Source organism: Eretmochelys imbricata, chromosome 1 (genome assembly GCF_965152235.1).
Source record: "Eretmochelys imbricata isolate rEreImb1 chromosome 1, rEreImb1.hap1, whole genome shotgun sequence".
NCBI lineage: Eukaryota > Metazoa > Chordata > Testudines > Cheloniidae > Eretmochelys > Eretmochelys imbricata.
Genome location: NC_135572.1, coordinates 64208611 through 64224873, shown reverse-complemented (window position 1 = coordinate 64224873; position 16263 = coordinate 64208611). Strand labels below are relative to the sequence as shown.

Sequence of the window (16263 nt, the reverse complement as noted above, 5' to 3'; positions counted from 1 at the left end):
AGCTAAATAAATTGAGCTAAGTCTCACGCCGTAAGGGAGCCCTCAAATCATTTTTGTGGCTCTTCTCAGTCATTAATTCGAGTCCCCTCCATCCTTCCTGCACTGATATTGGCCCTCCCGGTGGACACTAGTCTCTTCCACTCCTCTATGTCATTTGCTACTGCTTCCATCTGCTATATGGTGTTGAGATCAACTGTTCTGCCCTCCCTAAGAATTCTTCGTCATAGTTTCTCTTGGGGGTACTCGTTTTCTCACACCACTTGGTTTCCACTTGACAGCTTCATGTGGGAGTCTGTGTGTTGTCATCTGGAGTACATGCCCCAAACATGTCCAGCACATCCATCTGATGCTGGTGGAAACAAGCTGCTGGTTCATGATTTCTCGGATCTCTTTGTTTGTAATGAAATCGTTTCAACCAATGACCAGAATCTTTCTTAGGCACTTATTTTTTGAAGGTGTATAGTTTTAGTAGATCTCCAACTCTCACAGCTGTATGTTATCAATGAGATTATGTTTGAACTGAAAATTCTCAGTTTTGTTTTGATGCTATATATATTTGATTTCCCTACGTTGTTAAGTTTAGTACATGCTGTGAATGCTTTTCCTATCCTTGATGTCACTTCCTTTTTGAGCTCTCCATTGGCCAGTAAGTTACTCTGACAGGTACGACAATTTCCTGCAATAACCCTGAAAAACCTTATTGTGTTAAGGTTAAATATCTTTGGATTTCATTGTATTAAAAATGCAAACTTTATGTATTATTGTGAAATTGTATGTAATGTCGGGGGGAAGGGTGGAGGGATGTACCCAATGACCAACTTAAACCCTGGGAAGTGTTATGAGCTTCAACAAACTATTTTAAACCATGTGCCAGACATGAATGAACTTTTGAGACAAACAAAATTAGGTGGGTTTCTCAAGAAATCTCTCGGACAGTGGTTCCCAAACTTGTTCCACCGCTTGTGCAGGGAAAGCCCCTGGTGGGCCGGGCCGGTTTGTTTACCTGCTGCATCCGCAGGTTCAGCCAATCGCGGCTCCCAGTGGCCGCGGTTCGCTTCTCCAGGCCAATGGGAGCTGCTGGAAGCAGTAGCCAGTACATCCCTCGGCCCGCGCCGCTCCCAGCACCTCCCACTGGCCTGGAGCAGCGAACCACGGCCACTGGGAGCCACGATCGGCCGAACCTGCGGACGCAGCAGGTAAACAAACCAGCCTGGCCCGCCAGGGGCTTTCCCTGCACAAGCGGTGGAACAAGTCTGGGAACCACTGCTCTAGTAAATGTAAATATACCACCACCCAGATATGCAAAATCCCAGCCTTTTGAAGATATGCCCTGAGGAGAGAGCTACTGTCTGCCGATCACCTATTACATGAGGACAAGATCAAAGGCACAAGATGTACAAAGAAACAGGCTGATTGGTGCAGGCTATGTACTTGTTCTAAACTAACACCTGTTTTGAACTTGTAACCACAGAAAATTCCCTAGGTGGGATATGAAGGACTGATCACCTGCGACAGCCCTTGCTGGAGTTGGGGGGATAGGGGAGATCCTGCCTAAGTTATTAGAATGTGTGTAGGTTCTTTTATTGTTTTTAATATGTTTGCTCTGTAATTCTATCACCTTAAGAATAAATATGCTTGTGTAGAAAGAGCTGTTTTGAAACTATAACTGTGGGCAATTATGCTGTTTATAGCTTTTGAGGAGAAAGCAAAGCAGGCCTGCTTAGGCAGTCTGTCTTGCTGGGAAACTCACAGTGTAGACAGGGAACTGTGAAGTCTGGAAAAATCTTGGTTAGGAGTGAGAGAGATGTGGGTCTCCAGCCTGAAGAGGTGATGGCTGAGGTGCTGGGAACCTTGCTGGACCACAGGGCGGAAATACACGTGCAATTGCCCTGCGCTGTGACAGGTGCTGCCCAAGCAGATCAACTTTTCTACTCGCTTGATTTGGCCCTACCAAATTCACGGTCCATTTTGGTCAATTTCACGGTCATAGGATTTTTAAAATCATAAATTTCATGAATTCAACTATTTAAATCTGAAATTTCACAGTGTTGTAATTGTAGGGGTCGTGACCCAAAAAGGAGTTGTGGGGTGGTTGCAAGGTTATTGTGGGGGGGAGGGGGGGGTGTGGTACTGCTACCCTTACTTCTGTGCTGCTGCACATGGCAGCACTGCCTTCAGAGCTGGGCAGCTGGAAAGCGGTGACTGCTGGCCGAGAACCCAGCTCTGAAGGCAGAACCGCTGCCAGCAACAACGCAGAAGTAAGGATGGCAAGGTATGGTATTGCGACTCTTACTTCTGCACTGCTGCCTGCAGAGCTCGGCCATCAGTCAGCAGCTGGCTGGCCACCCAGCTCTGAAGGCAGCAGCACAGAAGTGAGGATCACATAGTATGGTATTTTTTTTTTTTCCAGAGTAGCAGCCGTGTTAGTCTGTACCCGCAAAAAGAAAAGGAGTACTTGTGGCACCTTAGAGACTAACAAATTTATTGCCACCCTTACCTCTGCACTGTTACCTGCAGAGCTGGGCCCTCAGTCAGCAGCCACCGCTCTCCAGCTGCCCAGCTCTAAAGGCAGTGCAGAAGTAAGGGTGGTAAAATCACAACCCCCCCTAAAATAACCTTGTGACACACACACCCCCGCAGCTCCCTTTTGGGTCAGCACCCCCAGTTTGAGAAATGCAGGCCTCCCCTGTGAAATTTGTAGTGTAGGTAAAAGCACACAAGAGACCAGATTTCATGCTCCGTGAAATATTTTTCAAGGCCATGAATTTGGTAAGGCTCGAGCTATATTAAATATATTTTGTTTGAATGGGCCCAGCTGGCCAAGCAATTCGCAACATTCTGTATGACCACCTTGTCTTCACCATTATTTATCATTCTGCCAACCTTTCTTATCAGCCACAATGCTACATATGCTTCCAGACCACTGGTAAAAAAACTGAGTAGCTGTGGGCTTAGTATATAGGCCCCTCTTCAGTGATGATTCCCCCACGAACAACTCCTTTTTTTTGAGACCTGTCATTTAGGCAGTTCTTAATCCATTTAGTGTTTGCTTTATTGACATTGTATAATGGAAATTTTTTAATCAAAATGTCATATGGTATTAACTCAAACACATGATAAAAACATCTAAGTATCTTACCTCGCCGCACTTTACTTAATCAAAATTGTAATCTCATCAAAGAATGAAATGAGCTTTTTCTGATAGACCTATTTTTCCATAAAACCATGTTCACTGTCCCTAATTATAATCCCATCCTTCAGTTCTTTATTAACTGAATTCTGTATCAGCTTTTGCATTATTTTGCCTAGAATTGATGTCTGGCCTATACTTACCCAGGTCATCCCACTTGCCCTGTTTGAATACTGGCCCAACATTAACATTTTTCCAGTCTTGGGGAATTTCCTCAGCATTCCAAGAGTTATTAAACATGAACAATAGCAGGTCAGAAATCTCCTCAGGTCACCTTTTTTAGGACTCTTGGGTAGAAATTATCCAGGCCTGCTGATTTTAAAAGATTTATTTCTAATGTCGTCCTTGGTTACTAATGGACTACAAATACTTCATCTCATGTGAAACAAAATTGCTGTCCGCTAAGATGTGGACAGTGCACTTTATTTCTTCCTGGAATGCAGCCAATCAAAAATCTAAACAGTAACATGGTGGGAAACTATTACTGGTGCTAACCTCCTGAGAGTTGAGGAAAGTAGATTACTGTATATAACCTAACCTAACACAAGTTACATGTGCACACCTATACACTCATGTTGGGTGGCTCCAATAAAAATGTTTGAAACTTTTTACTGCAAAAAGTAAAACATCAAAATTTTGATTTTCAAGTTGCCATTGAAATTAATTTTTAAAACTGAGTCTTGACTGTATCAGTTTTAAAAGAGTTCTGCAGTTTTTGTGCCAGTAGTAATTTTTTTTACATTACTGCTTTAGTAGAACTGCCTACCACAGTAATACTACTAACAGTTCTGAGCACTTTCCTCTTTTCCCCATCTCCCTACCTCCCTGTCTGCATTTTCTAATGGTTAGATAGTCCTCCCTGCCCAAGTAATCCCAAAACAAATCCAAGTATCAAACTTACAATTACTAAAGCACTGTATGACACATAACAGTATTTGTTAAGGGGAGGCAATTTTAAATAAATTCAGTAAACAATTTAAGCATATGCTTTAGTCCATCCCTATTCAGCATGTGCTTTTAAATCCCATTCCTCTTTTATGCATTTGCTTAAGTCATATTGACTACGGTGTACATGTTATAATACTGCATGACTTCACTAGAATTTGAGCATACATGCTTAAAATTATGTACATGCTTCAGTGCTTTGCTTAATCAGGTCCTAAATGAGTATATTAAAAATAAAAAAGGTGCCACATGTATATAAGACAAGAAACCAGTGCTGGATTTCCAAGGCTGGTTTCTCAAATCCCATGCAGGCAGGGTCTACGAATACCATGCTGGCAGCACACTCTGCTCCTGTGGCCATACAAGAAGTGAAGGAATTGGCTCCAGAATGAGCTCAATCCAGCCTCCACTGGTCAAGATAGGTCAGCATAAGGCAAGAACGTAAGGAAATAAGGAAGCATCCTCACATTGCTGGAGAAAATAATTCCTTTGTTGAGTAGAGATAAAATCCTGACTCTAAAAACAGCTACACATATAATGACAACAAGTAGAACACAAATCTGAAAAACTAGACTCACTGTGGGGTCATTTGTCTCCCGAAGCTTGTGTGTTAACGATAACAACTGTTCCACAGCAACCATGGGCACATTTGGAATCTGTTTAAAAGACAAAAAAAGTATTTGATATATATTTCATGTGTGCATATGTAATTTATATAGACACACACGTATGCACCTACATAAACACAGCCTGCATGTATGTACTGCATATACATTTATTTCAAATAACCAAAAAGGAATAACTGCGTCACAAAATATGAAAATATACTGTAACAGAAAACTACCAAGACGAATTTATACTAATTACAGTAGAAGATACCCTAGACTTAAAAATCAAGGAGTCACTTAGGCTGTGTGAAAGGATTTCACATCATATAAGAAAAGGGAGTATCTATGGTATATTAAAATATTCCAGTTCATAATCATATTCAGCATTTTAAATAGGAACCAATATTAATAACTGGCCAAACCATTGCAAGTGCTTACCATTTCTTTAATAACTTGAATTTCTTCATTCCTGGTGAAGGATTTAACATTATGGAACAGAAACAGAGTTAGAAACTCTGAGCCTAACCATTGCTTTGTGCTACTTCCTATGACAGGAGGCTCGGCCAGGGCAACTATTCTGAACGAGGAATGGATAGGAAAGATGGACCTGCAAGAAAATATTTTTTTAAATGCATTACCTGGTAGAAGCAGCAAATAAAAAATCTGAACTTACAAACTCCACCTGAGGTACAATCAGTCTTCAAGTGAATTACTGTATTAAGCCACAGCCACAATTTATATTCAGGACATTCGCAATGCAACATAAAAAAAATCAAAACTGACAAAAATTGCATAATGTAACTAGCAATGTAAAAAACAAAATATAACTCTCGTAAGTTGTAATGCCTACAAGGTTACCCAAGTTTTGGCTTCATCTACAGCATGACCTGCATGCTTCAAGTTGAGCAAATACCCGTAACCATGCTACCATTTGTTTACTTTTTTTGTATGTATGAAATAGACAAAATTTACAAATGTGATGGTTTTGAAACATTCTCCAAGAGTATCACCTAAAACAGTATTACTAAAAGACAGATCTGGGGGGCGGCAATATCTTTTGAAGCAGCAACAATGGGTAACTTTTTCTACTCAATTAGACAGACAGGAAAGATAATTTTGTAGTTAAGACACTAGACCGGAACTCGGGGAGGATCTGGGTTTAATTCACAGACTGACTTCCTGTGTGACTTAGAGCAAATCATTTAAAACTCTCTGTGTCTCAGATCCCCATCTGTAGAATGGGGATGATACTATCTCCCATCCATTGTCTCTCTTTTCTATTTAGATTATAAGATCTTCAGGGCAGGGACTGTCTTTTAATATGTTTCTATACAGTGCCTAGCATAATGTGACGCTGATTTCACTTGCGGTCTCCAGGTGCAACTGTTTATACAAGTAAATAATAGCAACTCAGATGTAAATTAGTTGGATGTTGCAATATAGCATGCAATATTTACTCAACACCTCAATTACAATTCCAGACAAATACTTTAGTATTCAAAAATGAGAAAATTGTAATGCAATCATTTATATTTCTCCTGCCTGTTGTCATATGCTACTTTGCATATAATTCTGTTTGAAATTAGAATATTTTGGCCCCAATTCCATCTTTGGTTATTCTTTGGGGGGAAATTATGGGTGTAACCGAAGGTAGAATTTGACCCTTCAATTTAAATTACACAATGTATAACAGCTTAGCAGGCAGATCTGGTATATACAATGAATCTGATACAGAAAAGCATATACAGTGAACACCCTTGAAAAACTGTTTCCTGAATATGCTGCGCTGTATCAGACTCCCAAATCAAAGCAAACAAAGTGGATGGCATCGGTTACTCTCAGCCTAAAGTCAGAAGCCTAGAAGCTACACCCAGGTTGATAAAAATAGAAGGAAACGTCTGAAATCATCATGTGAATAGGAACCAATGGGTATGTCATTATCTCTACGCACAGAAAAGGTCAGGGAACAGTGACCAACCTTATTATAGGAGAAACTGTTTTGAAGATAGGAGAAGGCATATTTAATTTTCGATTAACCTCTTTTTTTCATTAGTAATAAAAATATTCAACATACATTAAGCTCACTCCTGATCCTGGCTCTGGTCCTTCTGCAATGCTTCTATGTCATAAAGGATCCAAAATGCAGTCAGCTTTCCTCAGCTGGGGATTCCCCCAATGCAGCTGGGGCCATTCTGGCATGTGGCAGGGAGTGAATGAGATGGGTAACACAGCCAGAACACAGTGCACTATGGCAATCCCCCTTATGGGTATGGCCAGTTGGGCACAGTTTTGAGCCGTTCTGAGAAACAAGCCCCCAGATGAGTCAAAGATCAGGAGTGGGGAGACACAAACAGCACCCTCATTGCCCCCCGCTCCTCTCAGGGATAAAGAGTACATCTGAGGATTGAATCCATTATTTCTGAATTAGCTACCAGCAACAGTATTCCAAAAAAATCTTTGAATTTTTGAATTGCATATTTTAATAACTTACAAATACAAGGTTCCAGAGTAACAGCCGTGTTAGTCTGTATTCGCAAAAAGAAAAGGAGTACTTGTGGCACCTTAGAGACTAACCAATTTATTTGAGCATGAGCTTTCGTGAGCTACAGCTCACTTCATCAGATGCATACCGTGGAAACTGCAGCAGACTTTATATATACACAGAGAATATGAAACAATACCTCCTCCCACCCCACTGTCCTGCTGGTAATAGCTTATCTAAAGTAATCGTCAGGTTAGGCCTGGATTTGTGCTGGAAATGGCCTAACCTGACGATTACTTTAGATAAGCTATTACCAGCAGGACAGTGGGGTGGGAGGAGGTATTGTTTCATATTCTCTGTGTATATATAAAGTCTGCTGCAGTTTCCACGGTATGCATCTGATGAAGTGAGCTGTAGCTCACGAAAGCTCATGCTCAAATAAATTGGTTAGTCTCTAAGGTGCCACAAGTACTCCTTTTCTTTTTACAAATACAAAATTTCCCTGGCAAAGGAATTTTTAATAAACCAGCTATTCGTTGAGGAAAGCTTTCCAACAGTAAAAGCTACTGCACGTTGGAAAGCTATCTACAAATGCATTTCTCTTTTTGTTCTCATTAACTAATCTGCTGAGCACTTTACTGGTATATTCTCCTCTCCATCATTTGCTCTGTGGCCCAGTGCAACATCTGTTTCAGTTTCCCAGTTTGTAAATGGGAACAACATTCATCTGCTTCACAAGGGTGTTGTTTGGATTAATGTTTGTTCAATCTCTTGAAAATGTAAAGCCAAATATTTAATTATTATTTTAAAAAGGGCTTAATCCTGCAAGCTGGAGAGAATCCTCCATCCAACGTCAACTGGAGATGAGGTTGTTCAGTACCCTGCAGGATCAGGCTCGAAACAATCATAGCCACTGTTTCTTTGTGGAGCTATGTTTATTAAGTCTATGCCATATTTGATCACTCTGCAGACAGAAGCCATGTAAGTAACCGCAAAGCCTAACACACTAAGACCTAGAATAAAATTGGCTGGAGGGATTGGCAATACTTTATTAATGTTGAGTACCAGACATCTTCATCCTTTCCTCTTGCCTGTTCAATCTGTAGGTCAGACAAGTAGGGGAGATCATCAGACCCTATTTCGCTCCACCCAGGGGTAAGAAGAATCTTAGGACTTGTCTACACTACAGGGGAAATTTGATCTAAGCTACACAATTTGAGTTACGTGAATAGCGTAACTCAAATTGACGTAACTTAGACCTATTTACTGTGGGGTCCACACTATGCGATGTCGACGGGAGATGCTCCTCCTACTCTTCTCGATCCAGTAGAGTACAGGAGTCGACAGGAAAGCAATCTGCGATCAATTTAGCAGGTCTTCACTAGACCCACTAAATAGACTGCCAATTCATTAATCGCCACTCATCGATCCCCCCGTAAGTGTAGATAAGCCCTTACAGAAAATAACCTCACTGAAGGTCAAACAGAGAATGCAGCCTCACCAGTACAATGCTAGAGACTGATTTCTTGTCTTTGGCACACAAAGAGCATTCCCTTGCTGCCGCACATAAACTTTTCATTTATTTGTCTTTTCCTCTTCTCCAGTTTCACAAACCATCATTTACTACTGCAAACAAAATGAGAACAAATGTAGGAGTGGCGATCGTTTACAAATTATTATCGCCACACAAGAGTATAATTGTGTGTCAGAAGGTCAGGTGTTTGCATATGAAATATTTATGTAATTCACGTATTGACAACAAAATTTAACAATAACTATAATTTAAAGGTGTTTAAGATAGAGGACATATATTTAAATTAAAGGGAAAAATTATGCTGCATCTTTTCAAATATTCCATCACTTATCCCTGCCAGAATAAAAAGTTATCAAGCATCTGTTTCCTTTTTACTTTTTTGCAATGTATAACACACTGGCTTGGATTATTGTGTTTTTTAATTAACTGACTGCTTTAGTATATGTTCAAACACACTAAAACTGAATGACCAAACAAAAAGAAGTGAAAATAAACAACTCAGAACTAAAGGGTGGTGAATATATTCAGTTAAAATTTAACATATTGGAGCTTCTATTGTCTACAAAATTCACCTTCTGCCACATTGCTTATATTTGTCTCATATGCTGTATGTGCTCGCTTTCAGCCTAGTCACATGGACAGTAATTCACTGCCTTAAGGGTGTTAAGAATACCCACCCATGCATTATAATCGGCTCCTTTCAGCTTTTGAAGCAAATCTGATTATATAAACATTTCTATATTTTTCTCTACTAGCTGCCTGTTTACTATAGTAAATGCTTAATATGTGGAAAAGTCTAAAAACAAAACAAAACAAAACAAAAAACCATCTGAACAGGTTAAAATACTGTTTCATAGAGAAGCTAGTGCTTTGCCCTATGTCTTCCAACTGTATTTATAGTTATGGAATGCCACCTTCACAATATCTGCCTCAGCAAATGCTTATGTAGGAAAATTCTACACAAAAAGCCTGGATATACATTCTGAATCAATTTTAAGTGACTGCATTTCTTCACGCAGAACTAATTCAACATAGTGAATCATACAATTCTATTAATAGCTAATACTGTGCAGCAACAATTTCTCTATACGTAGAGAGTCTTTTTAAGTCCCTTCCTCATCGCCAGCATAGATTTCTTCTCCCATTATCCATAATCTACAAAATAAAATTTCCCCATGTGACCTGATGCCATTGTACCTGGACTGTTTAGTAATAACACAGCACAACTGGCTAAAGAGAAGGCCAGTAGAAACAATTTGCAATGCAGGCGGCTAGCTAGCTCATAGATAAAAGGCCTTCAACTGGCCAATGAGTATCCTCCATCCCCAGAACCGCAAATCAGCTGCTTGAGCTCTTGTCATGTCTGCCAGAGTCATGCCACCCACCTGCGTGGCGTGTAAACCTTGTTTAAAAAAATTAGTGCAGACTATGGAAGTAGTAACGTGGCGGAACATCAAGCGAAAATGTAACTGATGGCACGTGTAAGATCTTTTGAGTCAGAAATATATTTTATTAGCGCTTAGAGAAGTTATCAGCTTTAACATACATCCTCCAAAAATTTTAATTCAAGAATAAAACTATGATTTTTAGCTTAAAAAACCAGAAGTCACTGTAATATTATTTCATTTGATTTTTGTAAACTAAACAAATAACATGCCACCACCCCCACTCAATCCCTCAAATTCTACCTCTTCTTAATTAAAAATGTTCAACTCTCAGGAACACATGTAATTTCTCTGGGTCATAATACAGCCTGTGTAATTCTCCTTTCTCCTCCACCCTCCCCTCTAAAAATAAAATAAAGTGATATTAAAATAAAGCAGCTGTTATTCTGTCAGAAGAATCATCTTATCAGCTTTGGAAATTTTCATTAAGCTTTGGGTTATACAGTATCTAAAATACCACAGATTTACTCTGGGTGAGCATCTGTGTTCTTATTATTGAATAGGTGCCCAGATTTAAAAAATATGGTTAATTAAACTAATTAAAAGAATGCAGGTATAATCTTTCCCATTACGTTTACTTTACTATTAATCCTTTTACAGATGGAAAGATCACTTGAAAGATTTGTTAAAATGTTTCTTGCTTCTTTAGAAGAGGATACCTTCTACAATTCATAGACTATCAGGGTTGGAAGGGACCTCAGGAGGTCATCTAGTCCAACCCCCTGTTCAAAGCAGGACCAATCCCCTGCTAAAAACTACATCATCCCAGCCAGGGCTTTGTCAAGTCTGACCTTAAAAACTTCTAAGGAAGGAGATTCCACCACCTCCCTAGCTAACACATTCCAGTGCTTCACCACCCTCCTAGTGGAACAGTTTTTCCTAATATCCAACCTAAACCTCCCCCACTGCAACTTGACACCATTACTCCTTGTTCTGTCATCTGCTACCGCTGAGAACAGTCTAGATCCATCCTCTTTGGAACCCCCTTTCTGGTAGTTAAAAGCAGCTATCAAATCCCTCCTCATTCTTCTCTTCTGCAGACTAAACAATCCCAGTTCCCTCAGCCTCTCCACAAAAGTCGTGTGTTTCAGTCCCCTAATCATTTTTGTTGCCCTCTGCTGGACTCTTTCCAATTTTTCCACATCCTTCTTGTAGCGTGGGGCCCAAAACTGGACACAGTACTCCAGATGAGGCCTCACCAATGTCGAATAGAGGGGAATGATCACGTCCATCGATCTGCTGGCAATGCCCCTACTTATACAGCCCAAAATGCCGTTAGCCTTCTTGGCAACAAGGGCACGCTGTTGACTCATATCCAGCTTCTCATCCAGTGTAACCCCTAGGTCCTTTTCTGCAGAACTGCTGCCGAGCCATTCGGTCCCTAGTCTGTAGCAGTGCATGGGATTCTTCCGTCCTAAGTGCAGGACTCTGCACTTGTCCTTGTTGAACCTCATCAGATTTCTTTTGGCTCAATCCTCTAATTTATCTAGGTCCCTTTGTATCCTATCCCTACCCTCCAGCATATCTACCACTCCTCCCAATTTAGTGTCATCTGCAACTTGCTGAGGGTACAGTCCACGCCATCCTCCAGATAGTTAATGAAGATATTGAACAAAACCAGCCCCAGGACCGACCCTTCGGGCATTCCGCTTGAGTGCCTCTAAAGGTTTAAAGGTCTAAAGGTCTAAAAATGCCTCCATTCTTTTCATTCTTAAAAAGGGAAAACCCTATATACCCTATAAAAAGGAATTTGCCCCATATCATCCAATCTCCTCAATTAATTTGGATTTGAGAATTTTTGCAAAAGTTTTGGATCACTGGTTGGAGTCTGTTCTCCCATGTCTTATATCAACTGACCAAACAGGTTTCATTAAAAATAGGAATTCAGTTTTAACATTCATATAGTGCAGGCTCTAACTGGACAACGAAGAAAAGTAGTATCAACTTACTTTCCCAGTACAGAAGACGTGTTTTATTTCACCTAATTTACTACAGAGAGTCACCTTATTATTGAGGTAAAAGTTATAAGGAAATATAGAGAAGAATAGAAGATTTTTTGTATTTTACTTCAGAATCCAAATATTATATTATACAAAAGACCCATGCAATTGTACCCATTATATAGTTGACATACAATCCCTCATGTTTATTTTCCTGCACAAGACTCTGTTCTAATTAGAGGCAAACCATAATGACTTGTATACTGTAAAAATCAGCTATTGCTCTTGGTCCCTGTAAAACAAGAATTTTTATTTATCACAATATTAGTAGTATAAAAACCACATTATTTAAACTGTAGTGTCATCTAAGAATAACAGTTTCATCTCTTCAGAATTTATGGAAGATATTATTACATATTAAATTATATTTGTTTTGAGTAATACAAAATAGAATCCTGGCAATTAACTGAAATCAGTCAGTACAATGACTGTCTATCTGTCTGGCGATCAAAGGACTTGAAATATTTCAACACAGAGAATATTTCTAGCAGACAACTGGAACTCAAAAAGCAAGAAGAATAAGCATGACAGGCACCAACCCACCCTTAGGATTTCCTGCCTCATGTTAATTCTAAATTACATACCAGTTTTCTAGCTAATCTATTGGAAGAAATAATTATAACATTCAACTTTTTTTTGTTTAACTCTCAATGTCTCTTAATAAAATGCTTCAAAACAATGCAGTGCATCCATGCATATGTCTACACAGCAAAGAAGAACCTTCAGCTGGCCCAGTCCAGCCAACTTGGGCTCATGGTGCTCAGACAGCGGGGGTGTTTCACTGCTGTGTAGACATTTGGGGTTGGGCTGGAACCCAAGCTCTGGGACCTTCCTACCCCACAGGGTCCTAGAGTCTAGGGCTCCAACCTAAGCCTGGCAGTCTACACAGCAATAATACAGCCCTGCAGCCTGAGCTCTGTGAACCGGAGTTGGCTGGCATAGGACAGCTGCAGATTTTTCTTTGCTGTGTAGACATACCTTATGTGTCTAAATTTTTATGTATTTATATTGTTTCTTTCAGCTAGGATATTTTAAGTGCTCTAAGTTTCTCTTTTAAGATTTTTCTTCTCATGCTAACACAAAAAGTACTGAGGATAGCAGTATTAAAAACAGATTCTATTACTGATTTAAAAACCAAGCATCTTGCAAGAAACCTTAGTAACATCAAGCAATAAAAATAGAAGACTCTTTACAACCTGAATCACATACAAACTACTTTGAATACCATGTTAGCGTCTAACAAATTACCTCTGTTGTAGTTCCTTATCGGAGAGCTGCAGTTCGTCTTTTAAACTTTGATACCTATCTTCTCTTAGTAATCTGGTGCCATCATAAAGGGTCAGTTCTCTGTCATGGATTAGCCTATTCGGGAATTCAAAAGAGAAGAAAAATCTAGTATTTAATTGTCTTAGTTTTTACAGTTATCTCAACCAATGTTACTTTAATGAGGAATTCTACCCAAGAAGTCTTAATTTCAATGCCTGAGTTATTAACAAAAGTTGAGACCTATATCTTTCAGTGAAGGACCTGGTGATGAGAAAAATACCAGTTAAATGGCAAGCTCAAGAAAGAACTTCAACTATTTTCTGTATGTACAGTACATAACACCATTTACGACAGAATTTTTTTTCAGAGATAAACAAACCACTGAAGACCATATATAAAGACTTTCTATTATACTCTCACTGTGTATGGCACGAAATTCAGAATATTTTTGTCCAACTGGCACACAGTGCTATACTCCTATTTTGCTCCTAGAAGCAATACATTTTAGGAGTCATCTTAACTGATATATATTCTGTTAGTGAAAATGAAAAGAATCAGAGGTGAACAAAATGCACAAGAGAAAAAAAATGGACTTATGCCCAGCCCTGCACTACCTTGTCCTCCTTTTTTTGTAATGTGTGAAGAAGGCATAAAAGGTCTTTTCAAGTCTGTTTATTCTTATAGATGGGGTTCTGCTTAAGTTTTCATATTAGAACTTCAGGTCTTGTCTACTTCAAAGACTCTTTGGATGAATGGAGAACAAACAGGGAGTATGATAGCACAGGTACCAGGGAAGTGAAACCGAGTTGAAAGAGAGGAAATTATTTTTATTTAGACTGTTGGTTTTGCTAACAGCTATGTAACTACAAAACTTGGGTGAAAAGCTCTTTTTGTTAAGGATTCAACACCACTTCCCCATTAGCAATGGGCTGACAAATCTCCCTATTTGCAGTGTAGTTTTAGCCATGTCAGCACCAGGATATTAGAGAGACAAGGTGGGAGAGGTAATATCTTTTATTGGACCAACTTCTGTTGGTGAGAGAGACAAGCTTTTGAGCCACACAGACCTGAAGAAGAGCTCGGTGTGACTCAAAAGCTTGTCTCTCTCATTAACAGAATTCTGTTCAATTAAAGATACAACCTCACCCATCTTGTCTCTAACAACTCCCTATACACATTTCAGAGCCATCCAAGAAGTGCACCAACAACAAAAAAGGGAAGACAAGACTTGGCATTCCTGTTATTTCTACAAAAAACAAAACAAGCAGAATATTTTTGGAGGTGTGAAAAAAGAGAGAGAAAAACTATTCAGGTCTTTGACCAACACATCATAAATAGGCAAAAAAGAGCACAAATGCACGGTTTTTCTTTTTCAGATCACTTCAGTCAAAGAAAAAATAAAGAGGAACAGAAAGCAAAGGAAGCACTTTTCATATTTATCAAACTATAGTGAAACTGACAGGTTGACCAATAGCAATTTGGAACTGCCATCTTCCTAATTACATATTACGGTACAAATACAGTTTGAAAATAAAATGGGCTAGCTATGTCTAATGCAAAGATCACCTTAGTATCTAATAAAAAACTGAAGATCAGAAGAGATTATTAGGTTTTCAGAAAGTTCAGATGTTAACTGAATTTTCTAGTTTATGCACTACGAATGCTGTCATATATTTGTATCAAATATGTAAGTCAATGATGAAAGTCTTATTTGGAATAAAACTTAAAAGGTGATAACATGTTATGAGGTGCAAACCAAAAAGAACTGAAGATAGGTATACTCAAAAGTGATATTTTCACTTGTTCCAAGTAAAAAGAAAATTTTCATTTCTACGGGCAGTTTTCGGCTCTTTATTATGGGGCAGACTCTGGTACCTCCTTACTCCTGATTAGCACTTTCCTACACAAGTGGCCCCATTAATGTGATCACTCACGGAGAAGGGTATTACTATTCAACATGAACACGTGTCAAAATCTGGCCCTATATGAGTAGTAATTATTTACTAATAATACAGTTTACATTATTATGTGTAACTTTTAGGATTTTTGTTTTTAATTCATAAGAACATAAGAATGATCAGACCAATGATCTATATAGCTCAATATCCGGTCTCTGACAGTGGCTAGTGTCAGTTGCTTCTGGCACAGATTTAGGGATACCCAGAGCATGGCGCTGTATCCCTGACTATCTTGGCTAATAGCCATTGATGGACCTATCCTCCATGAATTTATCCAATTCTTTTTTTAACTGAGTTATACCTTTGGTCTTCACAACATCCTCTGGCAGTGAGTTCCACAGGTTGACTGTGTGTTGGACGAAAAATACTTCCTTTTGTTTTTTTTAAACTTGTTGCCCATTAATTTCCATTGGGTGACCCCTAATCTTTTTAATATGTCCTCATATGGAAGCTGTTCTATCCCCCTAAACATTTTCATTGTCCTTCTCTGCACCTTTTCCAATTCTAATACATCTTTTTTGAGATGAGGTGACCAGAACTGCACACTGTATTCAAGGTGTAGGTTTATGATGGATATATATAGTGGCATTATGATATGTTCTGACTTATTATCTATCCCTTTCCTAATGGTTCCTAACATTCTGTTAGCTTTTTTGACTTCCAGTGCACATTGAGCAGATGTTTTCAGAGAACTATCCACAATGACTCCAACATCTCTTTCTTGAGTGGTAATAGCCAAGTTAGACCCCATCATTTCGTTTGTGTAGCTGAAATTATATTTTGCAATTTGTATAATTTTGCATTTAGCAACACTGAATTTCATCTGTCATTTTGT

General features: G+C 39.1%; 1 protein-coding gene across 2 annotated transcripts in view; it reads right to left on the bottom strand.

Moving 5' to 3' along the window:
• VWA8 (von Willebrand factor A domain containing 8) overlaps positions 1–16263 on the bottom strand; it is a 289992-nt gene that overhangs the window by 179295 nt on the left and 94434 nt on the right. For both annotated transcript variants that reach the window (XM_077811982.1, XM_077811992.1), the window contains exons 14-16: positions 13453–13566; positions 5182–5350; positions 4714–4791 (exon numbers count right to left, since the gene is read on the bottom strand). In XM_077811982.1, coding sequence (XP_077668108.1) covers positions 4714–4791; positions 5182–5350; positions 13453–13566 — 361 coding nt within the window. The remainder of the gene's footprint in view (positions 1–4713; positions 4792–5181; positions 5351–13452; positions 13567–16263) is intronic.